Genomic DNA, 26,519 nt, shown 5'->3' with positions numbered 1-26,519 from the left:
GTGATGTCAATGTCACCCCCCCTCCCCCCCTATTTATAAAATAAAAAATTATTATGTAAGCTTTTATTTTACACAGACACAGGACCGCTAACACTTTACAAGTAATAAAAGTAATAAAACTACATTAGTTAACATGAACTAACTTATAATACTTATATTTGTCTTAGTAGTTAATTTCAAGATTTACTAATTCATCTTATACAGTTTTTCTCGATTGCTTGAACACTATAACCAGGCTTTTGAACTAAAATTTCAAAACCCTAACGCCATTTATCAAAAAGCACACCCATTTCCCTAAACTATAAACACTATTTTCCTGTTTTGACACATGAATCAGATTTGTTGAACTGACACTGCAAAACTCTAGACACAAATCCCTTCATTTCTCATTGCCTACACCATGTTGTCATTTAGAAAGCACTAGCATTCAATATTGTTCACTCAAGTCAGCACAGCTTGAGCTCAATTAGCACACAGTTACCCACGTGGAAACACTAAGAGTCCAAATTTATCACACACCAATCAGAACCTTCAATAGAGAGATAAAAGAGCCCGAGTCAGATTATTCAGTTTTGGAACAATGTGTCACGGTTCATGAATCCGCTGTCTCATTCTGGTGTCTGTGTGTTCTGTAGTGTGTCACCTGATTGTTCGTGTGGGCGTCGCCGCTGATTATCTGATCAGCGGCAGCTGTTTGCAATTACACCTGCCTATATAACGCCTTGTCTTTCGTCTCATGTTTGTCAGATCGTTGTTTGGAGTCCTGGTGTTGTTGTCTCGTGTTTGCTCGTGTTGTTTGTTCCTTGGACTGGATTTCTCGTCGTTGTTTCCTGTTTCCTGTTTCCTCGTTTGGATTGTTCTCTGGATTTCACCCACGGATTACACGGCACTGTTTCACGGACGCACTTCACCAGTCACCATTCATCTGGACTCTCATCGCCCATCGAGGTCCCTGCGTCACCACTCTCCTGCTGTGTTCGTTGTGTTATCTGTGACTGACCATCTGTGTGTGAAGCTCTTAAATAAAGAGATTAACTTGCTATTGCATCCGTCATTATTTACGTGACAGAACGATCTGACCAACTATGGATGCAGCAAGCTCAGCAGCTTTGATGGAGTTCATCAACCACAGCATTTCCCGCATGGACCAACAGCAGGAGAGTATCTCTTCCACCGGACGCGCTGTTCAAGCGCTGGTGACGCAGGTGTCTGAGCTCTCCCAGCAACTTCAACAGCTTCGAGCTCCCACTGCGCCACCCCCACCGCTGATTCCCCCCACGCCGCTGGAGCGGTGGGATCAGCCAGAACCACGCCTTCCTGTTCCTCAGACTTATGCCGGTGAGCCGAACTTTTGTAGAGCGTTCTTGAACAAGTGTTCCTTGCATTTCTCGTTGCAGCCACGCACCTTCGAGAGGGAGGAATCCAAGGTGGCTTTTGTGATCACGCTCCTGACAGGGAAGGCAGCATTGTGGGGAACGGCGGTGTGGGAGAACCAGGATCCATGCTGCGCCTCGTTCCAGGCACTCGCCGCCGAGATGAGGAGAGTGTTCGACCGTGCGGTGGCTGGCAAGGACGCTGCCCGACAACTCACCGAACTTAAGCAGGGTAACCGCACGGTCGCAGAATATTCCATCGAGTTTCGCACTCTCGCGGCGGAGTGCCGCTGGAACGAGGAGGCACAGTGGGATGTGTTCCTGCATGGGTTGGCCGACCGTGTCCATCGAGAAATCTATGTCTTGGATCTTCCTCAGACACTCAACGGACTCATCGATCTTGCGCTGCGAGTGGATGCTCGACTTCAGAGGCTGGAACGTCTAGAATTCTGCTAACGCTAAGCCTCATGGAGCGGAGGGCCGGTTGGCCAATACAGCGGACACGGTCGGCTCCTCTTTAGATCCCGAACCCATGCAGGTAGGGAGAGCTCGGCTTTCCCGGGAGGAGAGAGAAAGGCGGAGATCCCAAGGCTTATGCCTCTACTGCGGAGCATCAGGTCACTTCCTCAGGTCTTGCCCAGTAAAAGATCAAGCCCGGTAGTAAATCTGAGGCTACTATCGGGTGGGATCTCCGCCGAGAAGTCCTCACCATCCACCCTCCTCCCGGTAAGACTGAGATGGGCGACTCACAACATCACCTGCCAGGCACTCATCGACTCCGGGGCTGAGGGGAACTTCATGGACACCAACTTTGCACAACTTAACAGTTTACCCATCATCCCACTCACCCGCCTGATCACTGTCGACGCACTCAATGGACAACGACTTCCCAGCATCTCTCACTCTACGGACTACGTTACTCTCATCTCCTCTGGCAATCACAATGAAGACATTCAGTTCCTCCTCATGGACTCACCTCAGGCACCTGTCGTTCTCGGACACCCCTGGCTCACCAAACACAACCCTCGGATTGACTGGCAGCAGCACACCATCACCGAGTGGAGCACTCTTTGTCACAGGTCTTGTCTGTTGTCTGCTTGTCCCACTGTGTCTGTTTCTGTGTTACAGGAGGAGGCGGTGGATTTGTCTAACGTGCCCACAGAGTATCAAGACCTGAGGGAAGTGTTCAGTAAGTCCCGGGCTGCTTCTCTCCCTCCGTATCGTCCCTATGACTGTGCCATAGATTTAGTACCCGGTAAGTCTCCGCCTAAAGGCAAACTATACTCTGTCTGCTCCCGAGAGGGAGGCCATGGAGAAATATATTTCTGATTCTCTGGCAGCGAAATTCATCCGCCCTTCCTCTTCTCCAGCGGGGCGGGGTTCTTTTTTGTGGGGAAGAAGGATGGGTCTCTGCGACCTTGCATTGATTACCGAGGGCTGAACAACATCACGGTAAAGAATACTTATCCTTTGCCGTTGATGTCTTCAGCCTTTGAGAGGTTGCAGGGAGCATCCGTTTTCACTAAATTGGACTTAAGGAACGCTTATCATTTGGTTCGCATCAGGAAGGGGGATGAATGGAAGACGCGTTTAACACCCCTAGAGGACACTTTGAATACTTGGTCATGCCCTTCGGGCTGTCCAACAGTCCAGCGGTCTTCCAGGCACTCGTCAATGACGTGTTGAGAGACATGGTCGATCAGTTCATTTATGTCTACCTGGATGACATATTGATATTTTCCTCGTCTCTCCAGGAACATGTTCAACACGTCAGACGAGTGCTTCAGCGTCTGTTAGAGAATGGGCTTTTTGTCAAGGCGGAGAAATGCGAGTTTCATGCACAGTCTGTTTCTTTTCTAGGGTACATCGTCTCGTCTGAGGGAGTTCGCATGGATCCTGACAAGGTTAAGGCTGTGGTGGATTGGCCAAGTCCAGATTCCCGTAAGGCCCTACAGAGGTTTCTGGGATTCGCCAATTTTTACCGGCGTTTTATTCGCAATTTCAGCCAACTAGCCGCACCTCTGACCGCCTTGACCTCCCCCAGAACGACCTTCAGGTGGTCAGATGCAGCGGAAGCTGCATTTGCCAAACTGAAGAGTCGCTTCGTTTCGGCTCCCATTCTCATTGCCCCTGATCCTTTGCGTCAGTTCGTGGTGGAGGTCGACGCGTCAGAGGTGGGGTAGGCGCAGTACTATCCCAGCGTTCTCCCACGGACGATAAGATGCATCCTTGCGCGTATTTTTCCCATCGTTTATCTCCAGCCGAACGCAACTATGACATTGGTAATAGAGAGTTGTTGGCAGTCAAATTAGCGTTGGAAGAGTGGCGTCATTGGTTGGAGGGTTCGGGGGCACCCTTTATCGTATGGACAGATCATAAGAACCTTGAGTATATTCGATCGGCTAAAAGACTTAACTCCAGGCAGGCTCGGTGGGCACTTTTTTTCGGACGTTTTGATTTTTCTCTATCGTACCGCCCGGGCTCCAAAAACATCAAGCCCGATTCTTTATCTCGCATTTTTGATCCTTCCGAACGCCCGTCTACTCCCGAGTGTATTCTTCCCGAGACATTAGTGGTCTCCACTCTTACATGGGAGGTCGAATCGAAGGTCCTGTCGGCCTTAGAAGGGGTAACGCCTCCGCCCGGATGCCCACCGAACCGTTTGTTTGTGCCGGAGAAGTTAAGGTCCTGCATTATCAAATGGGGTCATTGTTCCAACGTGGCTTGTCATCCAGGGGTTAATCGGACCAGGTTTTTGGTTAAGCAACGATTCTGGTGGCCAGCTATGGCTCGTGACATTCGCAGTTTTGTTTTGGCTTGCTCGGTTTGCGCCACTGGTAAGACTTCCAATCGACCTCCAGATGGGTTACTCCAACCGCTGTCTGTCCCTTCGAGACCTTGGTCCCACATTGCGCTAGATTTCGTTACCGCCCTCCCACCCTCCCAGGGGTACGCGGTCGTTTTGACCGTGGTGGACCGGTTCTCGAAGGCGACTCCTTTTGTTCCCTTAACCAAATTACCCTCTGCTAAGGAGACAGCGGTTACCGTCGTAGACCACATTTTTCGGTTACATGGCCTCCCGATAGATGTGGTGTCCGACAGGGGTCCCCAATTTGTGTCCAAATTTTGGCAAGAGTTTTGTAGACTGCTGGGGGTGACTGTCAGTCTTTCCTCTGGGTTCCATCCCCAGACCAATGGGCAGACCGAGAGAGCCAACCAGGATTTGGAGTGAATGTTGCGATGTTTGGCGTCCAAGAATCCTTCCTCCTGGAGCCAACAACTCTCTATAATTGAGTACGCACATAATTCATTACCAGTGTCTTCTACGGGCCTCTCTCCGTTTGAATGTAGTATAGGTTACCAGCCACCTGTGTTTCCCAGTCTGGAATCTGAAGTCGCGGTCCCCTCCGCTCACGCCTTTGTCCAGAGGTGCCACCGCACTTGGAGCAGAGCCCGTGAGACTCTGCTGCAGGTGAGGGCGCGCACCAAGGCTAAGACTGATCGCCACCGGTCGAAGCCTCCCGTATACGTTGTTGGTCAAAAAGTGTGGCTTTCTACTAAGAACATTCCGCTCCGCTCCGTTGCCAATAAATTAGCTCCTAAATTCATCGGCCCATTCCCTGTCACCAAAATCATTAGTCCGGTGGCAGTCCGACTCAAATTACCTCCAGCGTACAGGAGGATTCATCCCGCCTTTCATGTTTCCAAAATTAAACCCGTTTTTCACTCTCATCTTAATCCGCCTACTCCGGTTCCTCCACTGCCGCGACTCGTAGATGGGGAACCTACTTATTCGGTCAATCGCATTCTGGACTCTAGGCGGAGGGGACGCGGATTCCAGTACTTGGTGGACTGGGAAGGTTACGGTCCGGAGGAGAGAAGTTGGGTTCCTGCCAGGGACATCCTGGATCACTCCCTCATCGATGATTACAATCGACAGGTAAGGAGCTCTGGGAACGCCGTGAGGCGTTCCTAGGAGGGAGGGTACTGTCACGGTTCATGAATCCGCTGTCTCATTCTGGTGTCTGTGTGTTCTGTAGTGTGTCACCTGATTGTTCGTGTGGGCGTCGCCGCTGATTATCTGATCAGCGGCAGCTGTTTGCAATTACACCTGCCTATATAACGCCTTGTCTTTCGTCTCATGTTTGTCAGATCGTTGTTTGGAGTCCTGGTGTTGTTGTCTCGTGTTTGCTCGTGTTGTTTGTTCCTTGGACTGGATTTCTCGTCGTTGTTTCCTGTTTCCTGTTTCCTGTTTCCTCGTTTGGATTGTTCTCTGGATTTCACCCACGGATTACACAGCACTGTTTCACGGACACACTTCACCAGTCACCATTCATCTGGACTCTCATCGCCCATCGAGGTCCCTGCGTCACCACTCTCCTGCTGTGTTTGTTGTGTTATCTGTGACTGACCATCTGTGTGTGAAGCTCTTAAATAAAGAGATTAACTTGCTATTGCATCCGTCATTATTTACGTGACACAATGTATCCAGAGAGACGTGATTAAAAAGGTTGAGGACACCAGAGAGGAGGAGGAGGAGGAAGAGGATGAGCAAGAGCAGTAAGGAGTGGAGGAAGAGGTGAAGGAGTAGGAAGAGGTGGAGGACGAGGATGAGGATGAGGTGCAAGGAGACAAGGAGTCCCCGATGAAATTCATGCCACTAGTTGACCATGTCCTTGTCCATGGTATGACTATGAGGGAGACTGGGCAATGAGTTCAGCCAAACTTACAGTTTTTCTTGATTGCCTAAACACATTTCTTGAAACTATGCCTCATATTCTCAAAACAGTAAACACAAATCCATAACTTTTCACCCAATTCCCCAAACATCCTATTTTCAGGTCAAAATGAAGCTCTACACTCAAAACCATTCACTCTTGTTGAAAAACCAAACTTTGCTCTCAGCCATCACACACGAGCCCTCAAAAACACACACGCTACAACACAGTCTAACACACTGGTGAGATAAATTCAAAACAATACTACAAAAAACAAAAACAAAAACCAGTAATAAGTTGCTTGTGGTTCTCCCCCTCACTGAACTTTTCACATGATGAACACATGTATACACTTGCACATTTTTTATTCCTTAATGTACTGTACAGTACAATACATCAAACAGCAATAAAAAACATTCTGCCCCAGCATCACATCTACTGATCAGTACTACACAAGTACTGATTACTGTAACTGTAACATCCTGTATACAAAATGGAAGCAGACAGAAACTCTATCTGTATGTAAGGTAGTTTGCATGATGCATGTGTTGTAACAGAGAACAGCACTCAAAAGTTACAGTAGAGTGAGGTACACCTACCGGTTTTCCTCTCTGAAGATTCTCATGATCGAAGCGACAGTGAAGCAACTTACAGTTTTTGCCCGTTGCTTGAACACTATACACCCATGCTTAGACTAAAGTAACACAACTTGAAGCTTTTGTTACCATACCTCAAACACATGTACCCATACCTTAAACAAAAGCTCTGCTTTGCACTCTAGTTGCAATTCTGCAACACACTTACTCCTTTATGCAACACACTTGGTCCTGCATACTACACACTATTTCATACATAAGACACTTCGTTCAAAAATGAAATCTCAGGGTACCATTGAGAAAACGCATCTATTCAAAATACAACACACATTGGTTAATTGAAAAGACGTTGACACACACCTCAAAACACTTACTTACAAAACTGAACACCAATCAGCCAGCTACAAAAAGGCCTCAGTTAAGCCATTTTGAGAACTTTGCAAGTATGGAGAGCAAGAGAGAGGAGTAGACAAAGACAAAGAGAGAGGAGTAGGACATGGTCAAAGAGGCACGGAACAATATTTCAGATGATATTAGAGCAACGGTTGTGGATCATGTGGCCAGACCCAAACAGACGGCAGGATCTGTAATCCCACCCACGCACAATTGGCATGTTTTCCTGTTTTTACAGTAGTGTATTTTGTTTTATTTTTGTATTATTTTGCGTTACTGCATTTACTTTACTGTACTGTAAAGTATAGTATTGTGATGTGCAGTATTGAGTTGATGTCATTTGTAACCTTTCAGTACTTTCATTTTTGGTTGTTGTGAAAACCTTTGTTGGAAAAAAAAAACCCAGAACAAAAACTAAGTGTTGCATTGAGCTTCACAGAATGCTAACTGATGAACTGAATAAAAACAGTGAAAATTAAAGACTGCAGTGTTTTATATAAAGTAGACTAGTGTGTTCCCCCTGAACTGAAAGTGTATGCATATAATGCAAGTGTGTGTCATTTTGTCATCAGAGTGACATTTTGACAAAGGAATGTTAGGTTTTGATAGCAGAGTTTAGGTTTTGATAGTAGAATTTCAATTTGACACAGATGTGAATGGTATATTTCCCAGTGTTGTGTCATGTTTACTTGTGTGTAGAGTTTTGGCACAATGAGCGAAGTTTTGCAAAATGTGTTCAAGCAACAGGCAAAAACTGTAAGTTTGGCTGAACTCATTGCCCAGCCTCCCTCATAGTCATACCATGGACAAGGACATGGTCAACTAGTGGCACGAATTTCATCTGAGACTCCTTGTCTCCTTGCACCTCATCCTCCTCCTCTTCCTCCTCCTTCACCTCTTCCTCCACTCCTTACTGCTCTTGCTCTTGCTCATCCTATTCCTCTTCCTCTTCCTCCTCCTCCTCTCTGGTGTCCTCGACCTTTTCAATCACGTCTCTCTGGATCCATTGTTCCAAAACTGAATGAACTGACTCGGGCTCTTTTATCTCTCTATTGAAGGTTCTGATTGGTGTGTGATAAATTTAGACTCTTAGTGTTTCCACTGTGTGCTAATTGAGCTCAAGCTGTGCTGACTTGAGTGAACAATATTGAATGCTAGTGCTTGCTAAATGACAACATGGTGTAGGCAATGAGAAATGAAGGGATTTGTGTGTAGAGTTTTTCAGTGACAGTTCAACAAATCTGATTCATGTGTCAAAACAGGGAATAGTGTTTATAGTTTAGGGAAATGGGTGTGCTTTTTGAGAAATGGCGTTAGGGTTTTGAAATTTTAGTTCAAAAGCCTGGTTATAGTGTTTAAGCAATCGAGAAAAACTGTAAGTTGCTTCACCGTCGCCTTGATCATAAGAACCTTCAGGGAGGAAAACAGGAGGTGTACCTCAGTGTACTCTACTGTAACTTTTGAGTGCTGTTCTCTGTTACAACACATGCATCATGCAAACCATCTTACATACAGATAGAGTTTCTGCCTGCATCCATTTTGTATACAGGATGTTACAGTTACAGTAATCAGTACTTTTATTTTTGTAAGACACAGAGACAATGGAATGGAAGAAGCCTGACTAGACATTTCAGTTGATGCGTGCCAGTGGTGGATCAGGCATGCAAGAGGATTTCCCCCCGCTGCCTGGATAGGGCCAGTAGAGCCTGTGATGTTGACGAGATTCTCTGGCCTGTCCCAGACCAAAGATGTGATGCTGGGGCAGAATATTTTTTATTGCTGTTTGATGTATTGTACTGTACAGTACATTAAGAAATGAAAAATGTGCAAATGTATACACATGTGTTCATCATGTGAAAAGTTCAGTGAGAGGGAGAACCACAAGCAACTTATTACTGGTTTTTGTTTTTGGTTTTTGTAGTATTGTTTTGAATTTATCTCACCAGTGTGTTAGACTGTGTTGTAGTGTGTGTGTTTTTGAGGGCTTGTGTGTGATGTCTGAGGGCAAAGTTTGGTTTTTCAACAAGAGTGAATGGTTTTATTAACTAACATTAGTAAAGATTAATAATACTTTAACCAATGTAGTGCTCATTGTTAGTTAATGCATTAACTAATGTTAACTAATTGGAACTTATTGTAAAGTGTTACCAAAGGACATTTTGGGGGGGCAAAAATGTCAACATTCATTATAATAGACCCCATTCTTAATTATATGTCAGATTTTACCTCATACTTGTTTTCAAAGTATCTTGACTAATTTAATTGGTGGGTATTTTTGTTTAACCTGTTTTAAACATTAACCACAACATTTAGCAAACAAATTAATAATTCTGAATAAAAAAATAAAATAAAATAAAAATCTGTCAGAGAAATATGTGACCCTAGACCACAAAACCATTCATAAGGGTCAATTTTTTCCCCTTGTTGAAATATCTAGATCTTCAGTCATAACCAACTTTGAAATCCTTTTTGTGTGCTCTTATTTATTCATCAGCAAATAAACCGTCACCTTTCTGGTACACAAGTCATGTACAACAATCCTTAACCACATGTTTTAGAAACAACTGCTTGGAGTACAAAGTGACAGCTTTGATCCATTGCCTCTTCTTGAGCCTGACAGCAGCATATAATGCAAAACCCATGAGTTAGTTGCCACCGAGGGCATTAAGTTAGATTTATAAGGATGGGTCAAGTGTCTTAGGGTGAAGATGGAACTGGAGTGTGAGGTTGAGGAGATAATGCGGAACACCTGCCTAGGCTTTCTGGAATGTCGGGAATCTTTCAGAAAATTGAAACGGAATGGGAATATGGAGTCAAAGATAAAGGCATCGCTGGAATGTTCTAACAAGTTGTGGTGCTGGATTGTTTTTTATTCATCTTTCTCTTTTGTGTGTGTTTTTTTAGAGGCAGTTTAATGTTACATAAGTGTCTGAATGTCAAGGTTTAGTGTGGAATGAGGCTGGTTGGAAGTGCTGGAGGTTAAATGCCATTTGAGCATAAAAATATTGGGCAAAACATTCCAATCCCTCACCTGTTTTCACCATGACTGATGTTAGAGTAATGTTAAAGCCCATTGTTGGAGTTTTGCCAGACTGTCCTTTTCTTCACCCATGACTTAATAATGTAAACGTACCAACACTCCAATGTCGCCCACTATATTCAGACATACCTTTCCATGTTTCCACTCTTTTCTTCAGTCTCTCTGTTAACACTAGTTGGGAGAAGCTTCATAATCAAAAAAGAGCAAACAATGTCACAATAGCACCATTTCCACATTAATCTGAGGAATGCCACTTAGCAAATGCTTTGACTTTTTTTCGAGTTAAAGTCACCTGCTCTGGCATGTTGTGATTTGAACATTATTAATTATTTTTAACAGATTTTAAATAGTGCAATGTAACATTTAATGGGCATTTGTGGTCCAAATTAACCTCCTGTCTCATTTATACTGATGCAGAGATTTCATCACCGACTAACAAGACAACTCAGATGTACTTTGTGAAAAAGGAACAGGCCTGATCTGTGCTGTATGGAGGTATGTAAATATTTTTAGATTTAACGAGATGCACCCTGCTTGAGGTGCTGTCATATTTTATGGCAAATTGTGGGGGTTGGAATATCGATCATGGTGGATGTTTCTGTACGGCTGCCGTTGATAAGGCGAAGAAAAATGAACCAAATGGTTTTCATGATGTTTGGTTCTTTTTGCATTTTTCTGCAGATAGACCACTCAGTGGAATTCAGTATAAATGAATTGTGTTGCTTCTTAAAATGAGTGTTTTCACACCCAATTCACTAAAGAAATGATGCAATTCAGGTAACCATGCAAACAGCCAAAAAAATTGAGCTGAATGCCATTTGCATAGGCTGTTTCCCACTTTGCAGGTCTGTTTTGAGTGATTTGTGAAGATCTTGCATGCTTTACAGGGACTGTACATCACTGATGTGATATGTAATATTTAGTTAAGTATAAATAATTGTATTATTTATTTTAGGCCTATATGTTGGCATGTATTCAGTAAATGTGTTTCCTTTTTATAATTAAAAGTGGTTACACCTCAAGTGAGTGAACACAATTTTAATGCACATTTTGTATATTTTATTGTTATCTTGGTGATTAAGTCAACCAATTTTAAGCATACATTGAGTGGTTCTTATTAGCCAGTTCTTTATAATGAATTGATCAAAATAACTTAAAATCCAAAATTACTCATGTCAGTAGATGAATGTCATAGATCATGTTGTATCAAAACAACAGAGATAAATGATAAACTACCCAGAATTCTTGATGGCTTCAGGCGCTCTTTGTATCAATCTGTGCAAGGCTGTCTGCTTTGACAGCGACACTGTTCCCACCTGGACCAGTCTTGACATTGCGTTCATAACCTCTTCTCTTCTATATATCTGTCTTTTTGTGTGTATATACAGTTGTGCTAAAAATTATTCATACCCCTAGTAAATATGACCAAAGAAGGCTGTGAAAATACGGTGTCCATTATGAAATAAATGTTATCTTGTATTGAGTAAAAGGGTATTAAGTATTGAATAAAAGGGTATGATTAATTGTGAGTAATGTGTATTAGAGAAAAACATTTATTTCATAATGAGGTTTTCCCCCCTATTTAAAATTATTATTCTCCGATGAAAGGTTGGATTTTTGTAGATTTTTAAAAATAAAAGATCAAAAGTAGTAACGATGCAGATTTATTTTCACAGCCTTCTTTGGTCATATTTACTAAGGGTATGAATAATTTTAGCACAACTGTTATATATAAGCCCTGTTTCCACTGCAGGAACTTTCCTCAGGAACAAGGGACTTTGGGGTGGTACTCGGTGTGTTTCGACCGCAGGAACCAGGGTCTAAATAAAGTTCCGGGTAAAAATTCTCCCCTCAAAATGTCCTGCAAGGTGCAAAGGTGCAAAATGTCTTGCAAGGTAGTACTTTTTTAAAGTTCAGGAACTTTTTGGGGGTGGGACTTGGGCACTGAATGTGCTGATGTTCACGCAGCATTTTATTTCAACCACCATTTTTAACAGTCTGTCATGGTGAGTGCAGTAAGAGTTGTTTCGAATCAACACTGGTGTTTAAAAAATACGACCGATGGACCGGCGACGAGGTTCAGGCTCTATTAAGCTTATATGTGGAGGATGAAATCCAGTGGGAACTGGAATGTTGTGCACAGTCCTACGTCACCGAACTAATCTTCACGGTACTTTAGACTGCGATGGAAATGCAGACAGCAAGTTCCTGGGACAAATTGTATCTCAACACAGTGCATTGTATGGGGCTGTGTGCCTACAGTAGGCACGCGATCATCAGAACTGCACCTTAAAGCAGTGGAAGAAGGTTGCCTGGTCTGATGAGTCCCGTTTTCTTTTTCATCACGCGGATGGTTTACCTGGGGAAGGGATGGCACCAGGATGCACTGTTGGACGACGACAAGCTGGTGGAGGGATGCTCTGGTCTGATGCTCTGAGCAGTGTTCTCCTGGGAAACCTTGGGTCCGGCCATTCATGTGGATGTAAATCTGACACATGCCACCTACCTAAACATTGTTGCAGACCAGGTACACCCCTTCATGACAATGGTGTTCCCTGGTGCAAGTGGCCTCTTTCAGCAGGATAATGCACCCTGCCACACTGCACACATTGTTCAGGAAAGGTGTGAGGAACATGATGAAGAGTTCAAGGTGTTGCCCTGGCCTCCAAATTCACCAGATCTCAACTCAATTGAGCATCTGTGTACTGTGCTGGACCAGCAAGTTAGATCCATGACGGCTCCACCTTGCAACCTACAGGACTTGAAGGATCTGCTGCTTACGTCTTGGTGCCAGATACCGCAGGACACCTTTGCCTCGATGGGTCGGTGCTGTTTTGGCAGCATGCGGAAGATATATATGGTCTATATATATGGTCTTAAGGTTTGAGAAATTCTTTGAATCTGTGTCAGACTCAGACAACTGTCATAACTGGACATTAACAGCATTTTGAGTTATGATCTTTGTTTTTTTTTTAGGGTTGTTCAGAATGCTGAACAGACCCAGCTCTTGCGATGATTAGGAGACAAGCACTACAGAAGCACAACTTTTTGTGGCATTCAGTTGAACGTGATTTATTGCTCTTCAACAGGAGAGAGGGTTCCTTGTTTTCCTGCTTGTCTCAGTAAGGGAGCCCCACAAATCTAAGAGAGAGTGTTCAACAAACAGGGCTGCTTTTCAGTGCTGGAGGAAAAAGATCAGAAGAGGGACTCTTTGGCTGAGCTACATGAAGATCCAGCTGTGTTTAAGCTGGACCTCCACAACGCGAAGAAGGGTCACATCACCTCCAGGGCTTCACCGCAGCAAATAAAGACATCCATTCACACAGTCCTGCCAATCGCTCAGCCTGCTGCTGCTTTTCATCTGCTGCCCTTGTAGTGATCCCCATGTAGTACAGACTGGTGGTGACATAAGCCCTCTCTTTTTTAAGGTCTTGCTTTTTTCTTGCTCGAGTGCCTTTGAAGATTATGAAGTCTCAGAGTAAATTTTGGCAGCATCCTTGCCAATGCTGAGCCAGCTTTGGCTGCCGTTCAGTGTTTCTTTATTTCATTTCATTTTGTTGATAATGAATTATGAGAGTTATTACCATACCAAATAATATCAAATGGGGTTTAAAAAATTAAACACTTTGATTCAATGTAAATGTGCTAAAATAATGGATATTTTGAGTCAAATTATGCTTTGGCTAAAGAGCTATGTTCTGGCTCATTCTTTCTGTTTTTAGCTTAAACAATCCCCTAAGTAATAAACTTTGGCTGGTAAGTCACCGTTTTCTGTTTGTGCTACGAACATGTGAGATATGTTGAATTGTGTCATGCTTTTTTTTTTTTTTCTTCTAATTATAAAATTATGTTTTACCTCAAATTCTTAGTTGAAGTATAATAATCATTTCTACACAGTGGTTGTCATTTTCACGACAGATTTATTTAATCATACATTAAATAATCAAGACATCACTAACAAGTTAAGTAAAATATAATGAATATATAGCTTAATACAGTGCATATATTAAGCGAAAGAGTTCATTTCTCTAGCAAACTAACAAGCTGTGGACACTGAATGGCTTTTCTGAGGTAAACGCTATTACATGAGAGATTACATGAGATATGAATGGCATTTTCTGTTTAAATTTCGTGACTTCATGGACAGAATTTGAAGGACGACACTTTGTTTTTTATCTAAAGTAACAAAACGCAGAGCTTATTGCGATTATTGGTGGTTAGGCTACAATGTTGCAATGTAATGCTTCGGTACACATGTGCACCGAGCCGAAAGCCCTGCCCCAAAACGGTTTGGTACGAATACGTGTACTGTTAGTCTTAGGCACGTCAGTATTTTCACCCTCCAAAAAAGGTTTTAAGCCAGTTATTTATATCTTTTGCTGTAGTGTGTCAATAGGAAATATCCGTTCACATTTCCAAACATTCATTTTGCCTAATTGTAATAACCCAGTGAGATTTTTGAATACACAATGAGACTGATAACAGCCGGTGCTCCACACAGTGATCTGATCTCACCATCATCGAATCCGTCTGTGATTACATGAAGAAACAGATGAAACTGACACAAACTAAATCCAGGAGAACTGTGGCCGTGTCTCTAAGATGCTTGAAGAAACCTGCCTGCAAAGATACAGTACTGTGAAGAGTTTTAGGCACTTGCGTAAAAATGCTGTAAAGTAAGGATGTTTTTAAAAAATACTGTTATAAATAGATTTTATTTATCAATTAACTTATATTAACTAAATCAAAACAATATTTTGTGTGACCACCCTTTGCATTTAAAACAGCTCTTGTCCAGGTACACTTGGGCATCATTTTTCAGGTAGCTTTGGAGGCAGGTTTCATAAAATCTCTTAGAGACACGGCCACAGTTCTTCTGGATTTGGTTTGTCTCAGTTTCATCTGTTTCTTCATGTAATCACAGACAGATTTGATGATGGTGAGCTCTGATCTCCATGTGGAGCACCAGCTGTTATCAGTCTTATTGTGTATTCAAAAATCTCACTGGATTATTACAATTAATGGCAAAACGAATGTTTGGAAATGTGAACGGATATTTCCTATTGACACACTACAGCAAAAGATATAAATAACTGGCTTAAAACCTTTTTTGGGTGTGAAAATACTGATGTGCCTAAGACTTTTGCACAGTACTGTATATATATATATATATATATATATATATATATATATATACACACACTACCGTTCAAAAGTTTGGGATCAGTAAGATTTTTAATATCTTTAAAAGAAGTTTGTCTGCTCACCAAGATTGCATTTATTTAATTAAAAATACAGTAAAGACAGTAATATTATGAAATATTATTACAATTTAAAATAACTGTGTACTATTGGAATATAATATAAAATGTAATTTATTTCTGTGTTGAAAAAGCTGAATTTTCAGCATCGTTACTCCAGTCTTCAGTGTCACATGATCCTTCAGAAATCATTTTAATATGATGATTTGCTGCTCAAGAAACATTTATTATTATTATCAGTGTTAAAAACTGTTGTATACTTTTTTTTTTCAGGATTCCTTGATGAATAGAAAGTTCAAAAGAACAGCATTTATCTGAAATACAAAGCTTTTGTAACATTACACACTACCGTTCAAAAGTTTGGGGTCAGTAAGATTTTTTTTTTTTTTTTTAGAAGAATTTAAAGAAATTAATATTTTTTTTCAGCAAGGATGCATTAAATCGATCAAAAGTGACAGCAAAGACATTTAAAATGTAACAACAGATTATATTTCGAATAAACGATGTTCGTTTGAACTTTCTATTCATCAAAGAATCCTGAAAAAAAAATATTGTACACAAATATTTTGTACATCTGTGCACAATAAATGTTTCTTGAGCAGCAAATCAGCATATTAAAATGATTTCTTAAGGATCATGTGACACTGAAGACTGGAGTAATGATGCTGAAAATTCAGCTTTGCCAACAAGTTACATTTTAAAATATTTTCAAATAGAAAACAGTTATTTTAAATTGTAATAATATTTCACAATATTACTGATTTTACTGTATTTTTAATTAAATAAATGTAGCCTTGGTGAGCAGACGAAACTTCTTTATAAAACATTAAAAATGTTACCGATCCCAAACTTTTGAACGGTAGTGTATATATATATATGTAAAATTCATTTTGGCCGTTGTTTTTATAAATAGTTTTTTGTAAACATATATTTTTTTAGACTTTTTAAGCTTGAGATTCCTTTTCTACCAAGAGATACGATAATGTATCCATTAAACATTTGCTTGGTTATCTCTTGAATTTTGTTCCAGATCATTAAATGTGATGTTATGGTTCCCTGGAAACTGAACTGAAGTACCTTCATACAAAAACGCTCTCTGATAAGCCATTGACATATGCCTTAGGATATGGACACAGCCACAGAACTTCCTGGGTGATCCAGACAGCTCTCCTGATGGAAAAAAGCCACGGTGAAGTAAAAGATCCTTTTATTTCCTTGTCCATCCATTCCTTTTGTTTTTATAAAGTATCCATATGGCTTTCTGTGGATAATGGTGGCCTAACCTGGAATGCATCCAGCCCTGTTGAACTGGGGGTCAGAGCCATACACTGAGACATGGATCTGTTCTCCTTCACAATTAAAGCCAGTGCAGGCCATTTACATCCAAATATACTTTGTGCAGCGCCTTGTTTACACAACAGTATCTCCTCTCTTCCTCTCTCTCTTTCACCCTTTCCCCTAAGCCGTGACTCCTCCTCCAAACCATCATTCTAACAACTATACATTCTTCCTCCCCTTCCACTCTTACTCTGAATGTCTTAGTCACTGCATGCTGAGGCTTCCCGTTGCCTGTGGGGATTCTGGGGAATTTGTGATGACAGCACCTCTCCCTCTGCGGAGGAGTTGCCTTGAATATCCAAGGAAAAGCGCAAAGAGAGACGCTTTTGAAGGCTGAGCGCGTCTGCGTGCACGTTTCTTGTTTTTTTAGTGGGACCTTAGACAGTTTTCACGCTCCTCATCATGACTTTGACGCCTGTTGGACTTCCCAGCACATTCTGAAGGACTCTAAGGTGAGATGGCCTTCATTCTGTTTTAATATGCAGAAGTCAGTCTTCAGCTTCAATGCTGACCTGCTGGAGACTCTTCAGCGCAGGTGGATGATGGCTAAAGTTCATGACAGAGAATACTGATGAAATGCATACCTTGAAGTCACTTTGAATGGAAGTGTCTGCCAAATGAATACATTTAAAGTTTCATTTGCGTCTAGATGTGAAAGTGAAATATCAGGGATCACTGGATTTTCCCATTGTTTCAAATGATTTCCACAACTTTAGATGTGTAGTTCACATGTTCTGTGATGTGACATTCTGCATTACTGCATCTAAAGTTTGTTAGTTATTGTATAATTATTTATGCATGCAGCTTGAACAATCATGGAAAGACTACATAACAGAAACCTTAACTTTATTTCTTATGATTGCCACTTTATATCTCCCAATGTGGATTTATATCTTGCCGTTATATTGTGCAGTTGTGGCTATTGTGTATATATATATGACTTTATATCTCACAATTGCATCTTTATATCTATTTATGTCTTGCAATTTGATATATATTTCTCAATTGTGCCTCTCTCTTAATTGCAACTTTATTTATCATTATCAAAATTTTATACTGTATACTTGTAAACGTCACATTTATATATGTATTTATTTTTACTCAGAGGAGGAAATGGGACACATATTTACACTGTGGGACCATTTAAAAGTAAAGAAAAAAAGTGATTAAAAGTAATGATGATGAGTTACAGGACATTATATACTGTATTAACTCTCCCTTATATATTCATACAAATTTGAACATTTAAAATCTTAATCTCACTAAGAAATCTAAACTAAAATGGCTCTGAAAAATGCAAATCAAAAACCAGGAACATATGGTAGAAGCCGCAGGATTACTTCAACTTACATGTGTCAATAACTCTGTGTACGTTTTTACTGGACCATTACAGTCCTGGTGAAATGTACACTGTGTAATGAATTAATAAAGATCTCTGTAAAATGAATGGGAACGGCAGCGTTAACAGTCACTCACAGTGTGTAAAGTAAAAAGAAAACACTGCTCGCTCCTTTTCATGTATTGCAACACTTTGCGCTCAACGAGAAACTTGTAGAACGCTTGAGTGACATTCACAGTGCAGAATCCTCTTTGGCTGTTTGGATCAAGTCTTTTATACAGCTGGGAATGAGGAGGCCTCCTTTTACTGTGGCTTTAGAGAAAAACTGGCTAAAGGAAAGGAGGTGAGAGGACTAGATCTAATCAGGGTTACGCTTGCAACACTGTTTCTCATGAAAGACAATGTTTTTGGGCTAGTTATGAACAGATGTTGTAACTTCAGTCATAATTGCAACATCTAAATATGAATGCTTTGATAGTGAGTAACTAATTACTGTGTTAAAAATGATACTGAAGTCAGTATTCTCTAGGTTATGTTTTAGTAGTTTTTAGGCAGATTTATTTTAAGATTTTAGGCTACAATTTACATGTACTTATAAGAAAAAGTGTATGTTTTAGGTTCTGTGACTGGTCACAAAAATTTTCACCATTTAGTCACCTTTTTGTCCTCACAAGATCATTTTTAAATGGTCTAATATGGCTAATTATTCCATTAAAATACTGTTTAATGTAGTTGTTAGTGGAGTACAGCATGTTGCAGGATATAGTATGGTATAATATAGTAATAGTATAGTATTTAAAGGGATAGTTGACCCAAAAATGAAAATTATCACATGATTTACTCACCCTCAAGCCATCCTAGGTGTATATGACTATTTTCTTTCAGACGAACACAATCAGAGATATATTTAAAAATATCCTTAGTCCTTTAAGGTTTATAATGGTATAGTGAATGGGGGGCCTGTTTTGAAGTCAAAAATAATGCATCCATCCATAAAAAAGTAATCCATACGACTCCAGTGGGTTAATATATGCCTTCTGAATGCATTTTTGTAAGAAAAATATCCATATTTAAAACTTTATAAATTCAAATAACTAGCTTCCGACGGACGACCGTACGCAGAATGCGCAAATCGATTTAGATAGTCATATACACCTAGGATGGCTTGAGGGTGAGTAAATCATGGGATAATTTTAATTTTTGGCTGAAATATCTCTTTAACCCTTTGCCGCGTACGATCACACCGGTGTGATCAGTCTTGGCTGGCCCCAGGAGCGTACGATCACGCCGGTGTGATTAGAACGTTCAGCGCATTACGTGATCAACTGCCAAATTCAAATGTGCGTGCGCGCTTTAACTGCCGCTAAACCAGAGAGGGACGCACGCAGCGCTTTTCATATATCACATATATGCAGTGTTTTCAACCAAATAATGTTCATTTCAGGTTTCAGACATTTAAATACACATGAGTACTAACAAAACAATATATTTAGAGTTTGTAAAATACACAATGATGTCTATAGAAGCGGAAATAACAACCCTTTCCATTATAACTTGACAACACGTTTAATTCATATCAGATACACATTGTGAAAGTAACTTTAAAGCCCCAGTTCACCGACTCACGTACTTTCATGTATTTCGGGAGAAGTGGATAAATTCACGGGTTGTAAATCCAAAAGATCCGATTCTCTGCGCGGTGCAAACTAACATGGCGGCGCCCATCGCTCAAATGGCTCAACTAACGCGATCGTTATAAAGGTGTTTAAACAGCAAAACACATCCACTTGCACATATTTGGCAATCGGAATATTAGATATTTCATGCTATAGTTAACAAATTTGTGAATATTTTGAATAAAAAAGGAAAAATTAAATGAAAGCAGATCATCATTCATACAGTGTGTCACGTAACAAGCAATGACGCATCACCATGGAAACCATAAAGTGATACGTTCTAAATAACGGTCGCCTTAAAAAACTCACGCTGGGGGGTCAGCCAGAATATTTGAAACTTACGTGTGAAAGGGTTAATATCATCTATGGTTGTGAAAGTTCTTGTGCATTGTGATATTTGACAGATAGTGCTTCGCATTTCATAACCTCTGTTATATACCATGTGTAATTTCATATGAACATGGTTGCATGTGTATCACAGGCACATGTCAAAGTCAGAGCTGTAGGTGGCTGTGAGTCACTGACCTTGTCCGGTGTTTGGTCATAGTTCTTATCAGCTTTTAAAGGTTAAATGTTTTGTTAAGGGCAGCAGGTGTGCGTTTTCCTTTCTCTTGATTAAATTGAACCATGTTTTCGTGAGTGTGTGACATGATAGAGACAGAATGAGAGCAAAGCACAAGGCAAAGTGTTAAATGAGTGAAGGCCACAGTCAGGGCTGCCAGCTGGCCCCTTTCTCACATTTAACACCACAGCACAGAGAGCTCTGATTTTCTATGCATGCTTGGAAGTACACAGGAATATTCAGTGTTTCCATCTGTTGATGACCACTGGAAAAAAGTTCATGAAAGTTGAATGTATCCATCAGTGAAATATGCTTTGTTTTTATCTTTTCTCTGAGTTGACCGCTAAAAGAAACTTCAACACTGGGAGATACCAATATTGTCTTTTTATGACTTTTAATGGCTTATATGTATATATACCGGTAACATATTATTATATAATACATAATACTATATACAATACTTAAGTATATATAAAACTTATAGTTAGAAAAACCACCAAACTACTCAAATATTTAAATAAGAGCAATTTATTCTTAACTTTTGTGCCTATTTATTTATGCAATTAACTTTGCATAAATATAACAGCATTAAAACTAACAATTAATTCATCAGTAATCTAGTTATTATTGATAAAAACAACAACAACAACAAAAATGTTTGGGCAATTCTCAATAAAGAATGAATGACTCTTATTTAAATATTTGAGTAGTTGGGTGCTTTTTCTATCTATCAAATGTCACCTATTTATTGGTTAAAAGTGTGTAAAATATTAGTCTCTTTTAAAAATTGCACACACATGTGAGACTATATGGGATATTTGTACTTTTTTTTTTTAAAAAATTTCACATTAGATTACAACTTAAGTGCTCAAAAGATGATTAAAAATGGTGAAGCTTAAAAGTTTACTCATTTCTTTCTGCACCCTATCATTCACTTCTGGAATGAACACAACAGCCGCTTTTCCAAAAAGCATTGTGAGCCTAAATTGATCGTAAACCAATTGCACCAAAGGGTTTTACGATCTACTTAGGCTTTTGATGCTTTTGGGAAATGCAGCCCTGGCCTGTCAGCTGCAATTTGCATAATAAATTGATAAATCCGACAAAACAAACCAATCACATCTTAATATAGCACAATTGAGTGGTATGATTTCACGCTATCAGTCACTTGATAGGAACGTCCTGCCAAGAATAATCTTGATCTTTCTCAGTTCATCTGTCTAGATGATGTTCTTAAGCTAAGGTGTCAGAAAGGAATGTTCTTTCTTTCTCCACCAATCAGACACTTCCTGTGGTTTAATGTGTGTTTTTGTGCAGTGTGGTTGGGGGGTAATGAGGGGGCTTAGCAGGGTTGCTAACCACAGCCTGGTCTGGGACATTTAGGTCGTCTGATGAATGGACGGGTACATTGTAAATCAGCCACTGGAGAGCGAAAAGCCAGATTCCTCATAGCACTGATGTCACCATCGTCGTGCCTTTAACAGATCCAGACTTGAACGCTCTCAGCCTGTGCCAGATGTTCAACCCCTCAGATCCCCTGTTATTCCCTCCTCTACTTGTGCAAGATTCCCTGTTATTCCCTCTTTGCCTCTCTGGGATTCCGTTATCCCTTCTCTGCATCTGTGAGATTCGCTGCTACTACTAGAGTGTCTCTTTGGGATTCAGTCTTTCTCCATTTTTGAGATTCTTTGTTTTTCTTACTCTTTCTACCCATTTTATTCTCTATTATTTCTCCACATTGTACTGCATATTTCCAGCTCCTTCTATAATGGTTTGAAAAATTGTCTGTGAAATACGTGTGCATTTCCATAAAATCCCATATGAAGCAATGCTCCAACATATCCTCATCTAATTTAAAACAATATTCTGGGTTAAACACTGTATATATTTGGCATACTGACAATTACCACAGAGAGAATATAAAAAAATAATTCCGACATTTATATAAAATGCTTTTTTTTTTTTTTTTTTTTTTGTCTTGGTTGGGTATAATACTTCTGCTTTTCCATAGTGTCCGATAAGAAGCAATGCTGAAATGTATTTTCCTAAATGTCCCATGCTGAAAAGAATATGCAATTTGAACCCATCTAAGATGTATTTCTGGTTTATGATGGTCTAACTGGTCTAAAACCACCAAGCTGGTCTAAAAACTGCCTAAAACCACTCTTAAAACCTGCAAAACAGTCCATCTAACCAGCTTGGCCAGGCAAGGAGTTTAATAAATATTTTACCACCAAAACTGAGAACTACACCATCAGAAAAGTTATTGAAACATGATTGCTTTGATATTTTTTTAAGTCTGATAAATGAAATAACTCACACTTAAAGGATTAGTTGACTTTCACATGAAAATTACCCCAAGCTTTACTCACCCTCAAGCCATCCTAGGTGTATACGACTTTCTTCTTTTCGATTAAAGTGGAGAAATATTAATAAATATCCTAATGTATCCAAACTTTATAATGGCAGTGAGCGAGACCAATGAGTATGAAGCTGAAGAAAGTGCATCCATCCATCATAAACGTACTCCACACGGCTCCAGGGGGGTTAACAAAGGCCTTCTGAAGCGAAGCAATGCGTTTATGGAAAAAAAACAAAACATATTTAACAAGTTAATGAAGTAAAATATCTAGCTTCCACCAGACTGCCTTCTGCATTCAACAAAGTGTAAAACTCTCGCAGTTCAAAACGCTTACACTACATCCTACTCCTTCCATATACGACTTACGGAAAAAGCTTAACTGACGTGATGCCGGTTCCATTTTTTTAATACGGAAGGCTAATACGATCTAGCAGAACCTAGATATTTTACTTCATAACTTGCTAAATATGGATATTTTTTTACTCAAACTCATCACTTAAGAAGGCCTTTATTACCCCCGGAGCCATGTGGAGTATGGTTATAATGGATTGATGCACTTTCTTGAGCTTCATATTCATTGTTTCCTGTTCACTGCCATTATAAAGCTCGGATTCATTGGGATATTTATTAATATATCTCCTGATTGTGTTCATCAGAAAGAAGAAAGTCATATACACCTATAGGATGGCTTAAGGTGAGTAAAGCTTGGGGTAATCTTCATTTTAAAGTGAACTAATCTTTTAAGTATGCTAAGTAAGTAAATGTACCTATATCTTGAAAAAACAATCATGCAGACATTTAAAGCAAACTTATTACAATTTCTGTTCTTTCTTTTCAGGATGATAGGCACAAAGTGCTAATTTGGACAGAGGAACCAGTTCAGTCCAAATGGTGGAACATGGCAGTTTCTGGCATTATACAAAGGCACTTTGGAGTATTCCTTATGGCTAGCTCTAAACTGTAGATTGAAACATGGACAATCGACCCATGATGACCTTTAGAAGGACAGCGGTCATCAGCATTGCAAGAGGCCCCCAAAATGACTTTCTCAGTAGAGCTTTCAATGGCAGACTCAGCCATGGATGGAAACCTGACATTAAAAGATAGTTCCAATTCACTATTATCTGTTGACCAAACACCACTTGAGCTGAAGAACAAATATTCATTAGAGAAGATCAATCAAATTGTACCAGTGCTAGTCAGCAAGGATGGACCTTGTCTTCAAATCACAAATCTTCTCACAGAAGAAAAGACAAAGGAATGCATCAAACATAAAAGCACTTCTGCTCCAATATCAAGCCCAAAACATGAGATGAATGGCATTTTTCATGAATCCGACCTCCAAACTGGACAGTGATACAGGGTTTTTGACTTCCTTCAGATAGTTCAGTGACCAACAGCCTTGATGTAGATTCCTCAAACACCTTGTCTACTTCTTATCCTTTCTCTAGTTTGACAGTAAGATCCATTTCAGACCCCGCTTACTCTTTTGCATCCTTCTCCATTGGGACCGTCCCACCTTGAGCACCCATATTCTGCTCCTTTGTCAGTCCCTAAGGGTACCGATCTACCACGAATCATCAAACACAAGCCCAGCTCCATTACCTTTGCAGATTATGACAGCTTTTTGGGTGTTATCCAGAATGCCCAAACCAATGAGAGTTCAGAAGGTTGTGAGACCTCTTCTGAAGATGACAGCCATGGCGATGAGGTGTTCCCAGAGAGCAAAGAGTTTCTCCCTGGCTCCAGACGAAATAGGGGTGGATTGGAGAACCAAAGGAGAAAAGGAACCATGTGGACAAGCAAGTACAAAAGAAAGTTCCAGCACCAACCTCCCACCGACCAGCACCAGCAGTTATGAGGCAGAGGAGGAGAGTAGTAGTACAGAGGTGAGGATGCAATGATGGTTAGATGTTTAATAGGCTTTTTGAGATTTGTTAAAGCTTAGTGATGTCTTTAAGTGGGATATCTGGTTTGATTTTCAGTGTCTGTAAAGATTTTTTACATTGCTTTCAGTTCAACACTGTATTAATATTCCTCAAATGTTCAGGTTTGTTCTCAAACTATAACATTAAATGATAAACTTCTGGAATTAATTTAATTAATTTTAACTTGTGCGAGTACATTCAGCTTTAGGTGCTATCCAGGTTTCTCATGCATATGGTCATGGAAAACCTAGAAATAAAAGTCATTGCAGTTCATAAAATCTTAAAAGTCATGGATAAGTAATGGATTTGTGTAGTAAATATAGATTTTCCTAATTTTGATTTGATATTATAAATATTTTATTGGCAAGATTTTGGTCTTGCTTACTCACAAGCCACAGTTGATGTCTCACTTGTGAGAGGATTGTTCTTTTAAGTCAATTATTTCCATGAAGTCAGTTAAACAGGTTCACAAATCAGTCTGAAAGACTTGTAATTGGTCTAAATCTAAATTATTTTAAAACACCTTTTCCAGTTACTGGATAAATAAAGGAAAAGTAATGAAAATCCAATAGACTCTTTTCACATTTCCGGGTTTCTCAGAAGCGGAAGTCATCATAGTTGGGTAAAATTCTATAGCGTTGAATGAGAGAATACATTAAATATATTTTTTGTGTTTCCACTTGCTCAAATAGCAAAAGAAAAACTCCACAATAGTGTTCTCACAACTTTTAAAAAGAGGGAAAAATTAGAAAGCGATTGAAAACGGCAGTCAAAAGAGAGAAAGATGTAATTTTTACCATCACTCCCATAGCTGCTGTTTTTTTATTTTTTCTATACAAAATGATATATAGAATGCTTGACTATAGAAAATGCTTGTAAAGGACTGACTGGTTATTACTAGAGCTCTGAATGAACCACCAGCTCAACCACCACATATTGTCATGCTGATAGACCGTTCATGTCATAAAGCTAAGCTTTCCTGAGCATCGGTCATAGTCTCTTTTTCATGGAATGCCGAGTCTGATGTCCTTCCTGTCGCCTGTCAGAGCAAACATCTATTTACAGTAGCAGTGAACTTAACTTTCCATTACTTACAGCTTCATTTAGTTGGAACCAGTCATGGATGATTTGCATCTTTCTCTTAAACTCATGCCTGACCTGACTGTTGGTGACATGTGACCTCCCCATCCCAAGTTTATTGTTCTTTAAAGAGGTGTCACATGGACATATATGAAAACACAATGGCATATTCCCTACCATGCTCAGTTAAGAGCTCCTGTAAAAATGTCCCATACCATACATACCAGAGATAACCAGGACAAAGTGTAAAGTTGAGGCTGTCACACCCTCTACTCTGTTCTTATCACTACATAAATTCAAAGTCAACTGTTCAGTATATAGATTCAGTTTGACATCTTTTGCTATTGCTTGTTGTTAGAATAAGTAGCCATTCCTTTGCATAATCATAAGTTTTTGATAAATTTGTACACACACGCATGCACATACACACCTTCTTGAAAGGTTGTTAAAGGTGCCCTAGAACTTTTTTTTAAAAGATGTAATATAAGTCTAAGGTGTCCCCTGAATGTGTCTGTGAAGTTTCAGCTCAAAATACCCCATAGATTTTTTTTTTAACTGCCTATTTTGGGGCATCATTATAAATGAGCCGATTCAGGGCTACTGGCCCTTTAATTCTCATGCTCCACGCCCACGGAGCTCGCGCTTGCCTTGAACAGTGCCTAAACAAAGTTTACACAGCTAATATAACCCTCAAATGGATCTTTACAAAGTGTTCGTCATGCATGCAGCATGCATGCGTCTGATTATGTGAGTATTGTATACTGTTATATTGTTTACATTTGATTCTGAATGAATTTGAGGCTGTGCTCTGTGGCTAACGGCTAATGCTACACTGTTGGAGAGATTTATAAAT

General features: G+C 40.1%; 1 protein-coding gene across 1 annotated transcript in view; it reads left to right on the top strand.

Moving 5' to 3' along the window:
* Positions 1–16,933: 16,933 nt before the first annotated feature.
* stard13b (StAR-related lipid transfer (START) domain containing 13b) overlaps positions 16,934–26,519 on the top strand; it is a 106,365-nt gene continuing 96,779 nt past the window's right edge. The window contains exons 1-2 of the mRNA XM_048160092.1: positions 16,934–17,171; positions 23,497–24,547. Coding sequence (XP_048016049.1) covers positions 24,275–24,547 — 273 coding nt within the window. The 5' untranslated portion in view covers positions 16,934–17,171; positions 23,497–24,274. The remainder of the gene's footprint in view (positions 17,172–23,496; positions 24,548–26,519) is intronic.

The sequence above is a fragment of the Megalobrama amblycephala genome, linkage group LG16 (assembly GCF_018812025.1).
Source record: "Megalobrama amblycephala isolate DHTTF-2021 linkage group LG16, ASM1881202v1, whole genome shotgun sequence".
NCBI classification, from domain to species: domain Eukaryota; kingdom Metazoa; phylum Chordata; class Actinopteri; order Cypriniformes; family Xenocyprididae; genus Megalobrama; species Megalobrama amblycephala.
The sequence above is the reverse complement of the archived record's forward strand: the minus strand, read 5'-3'. Positions and strand labels throughout refer to the sequence as shown.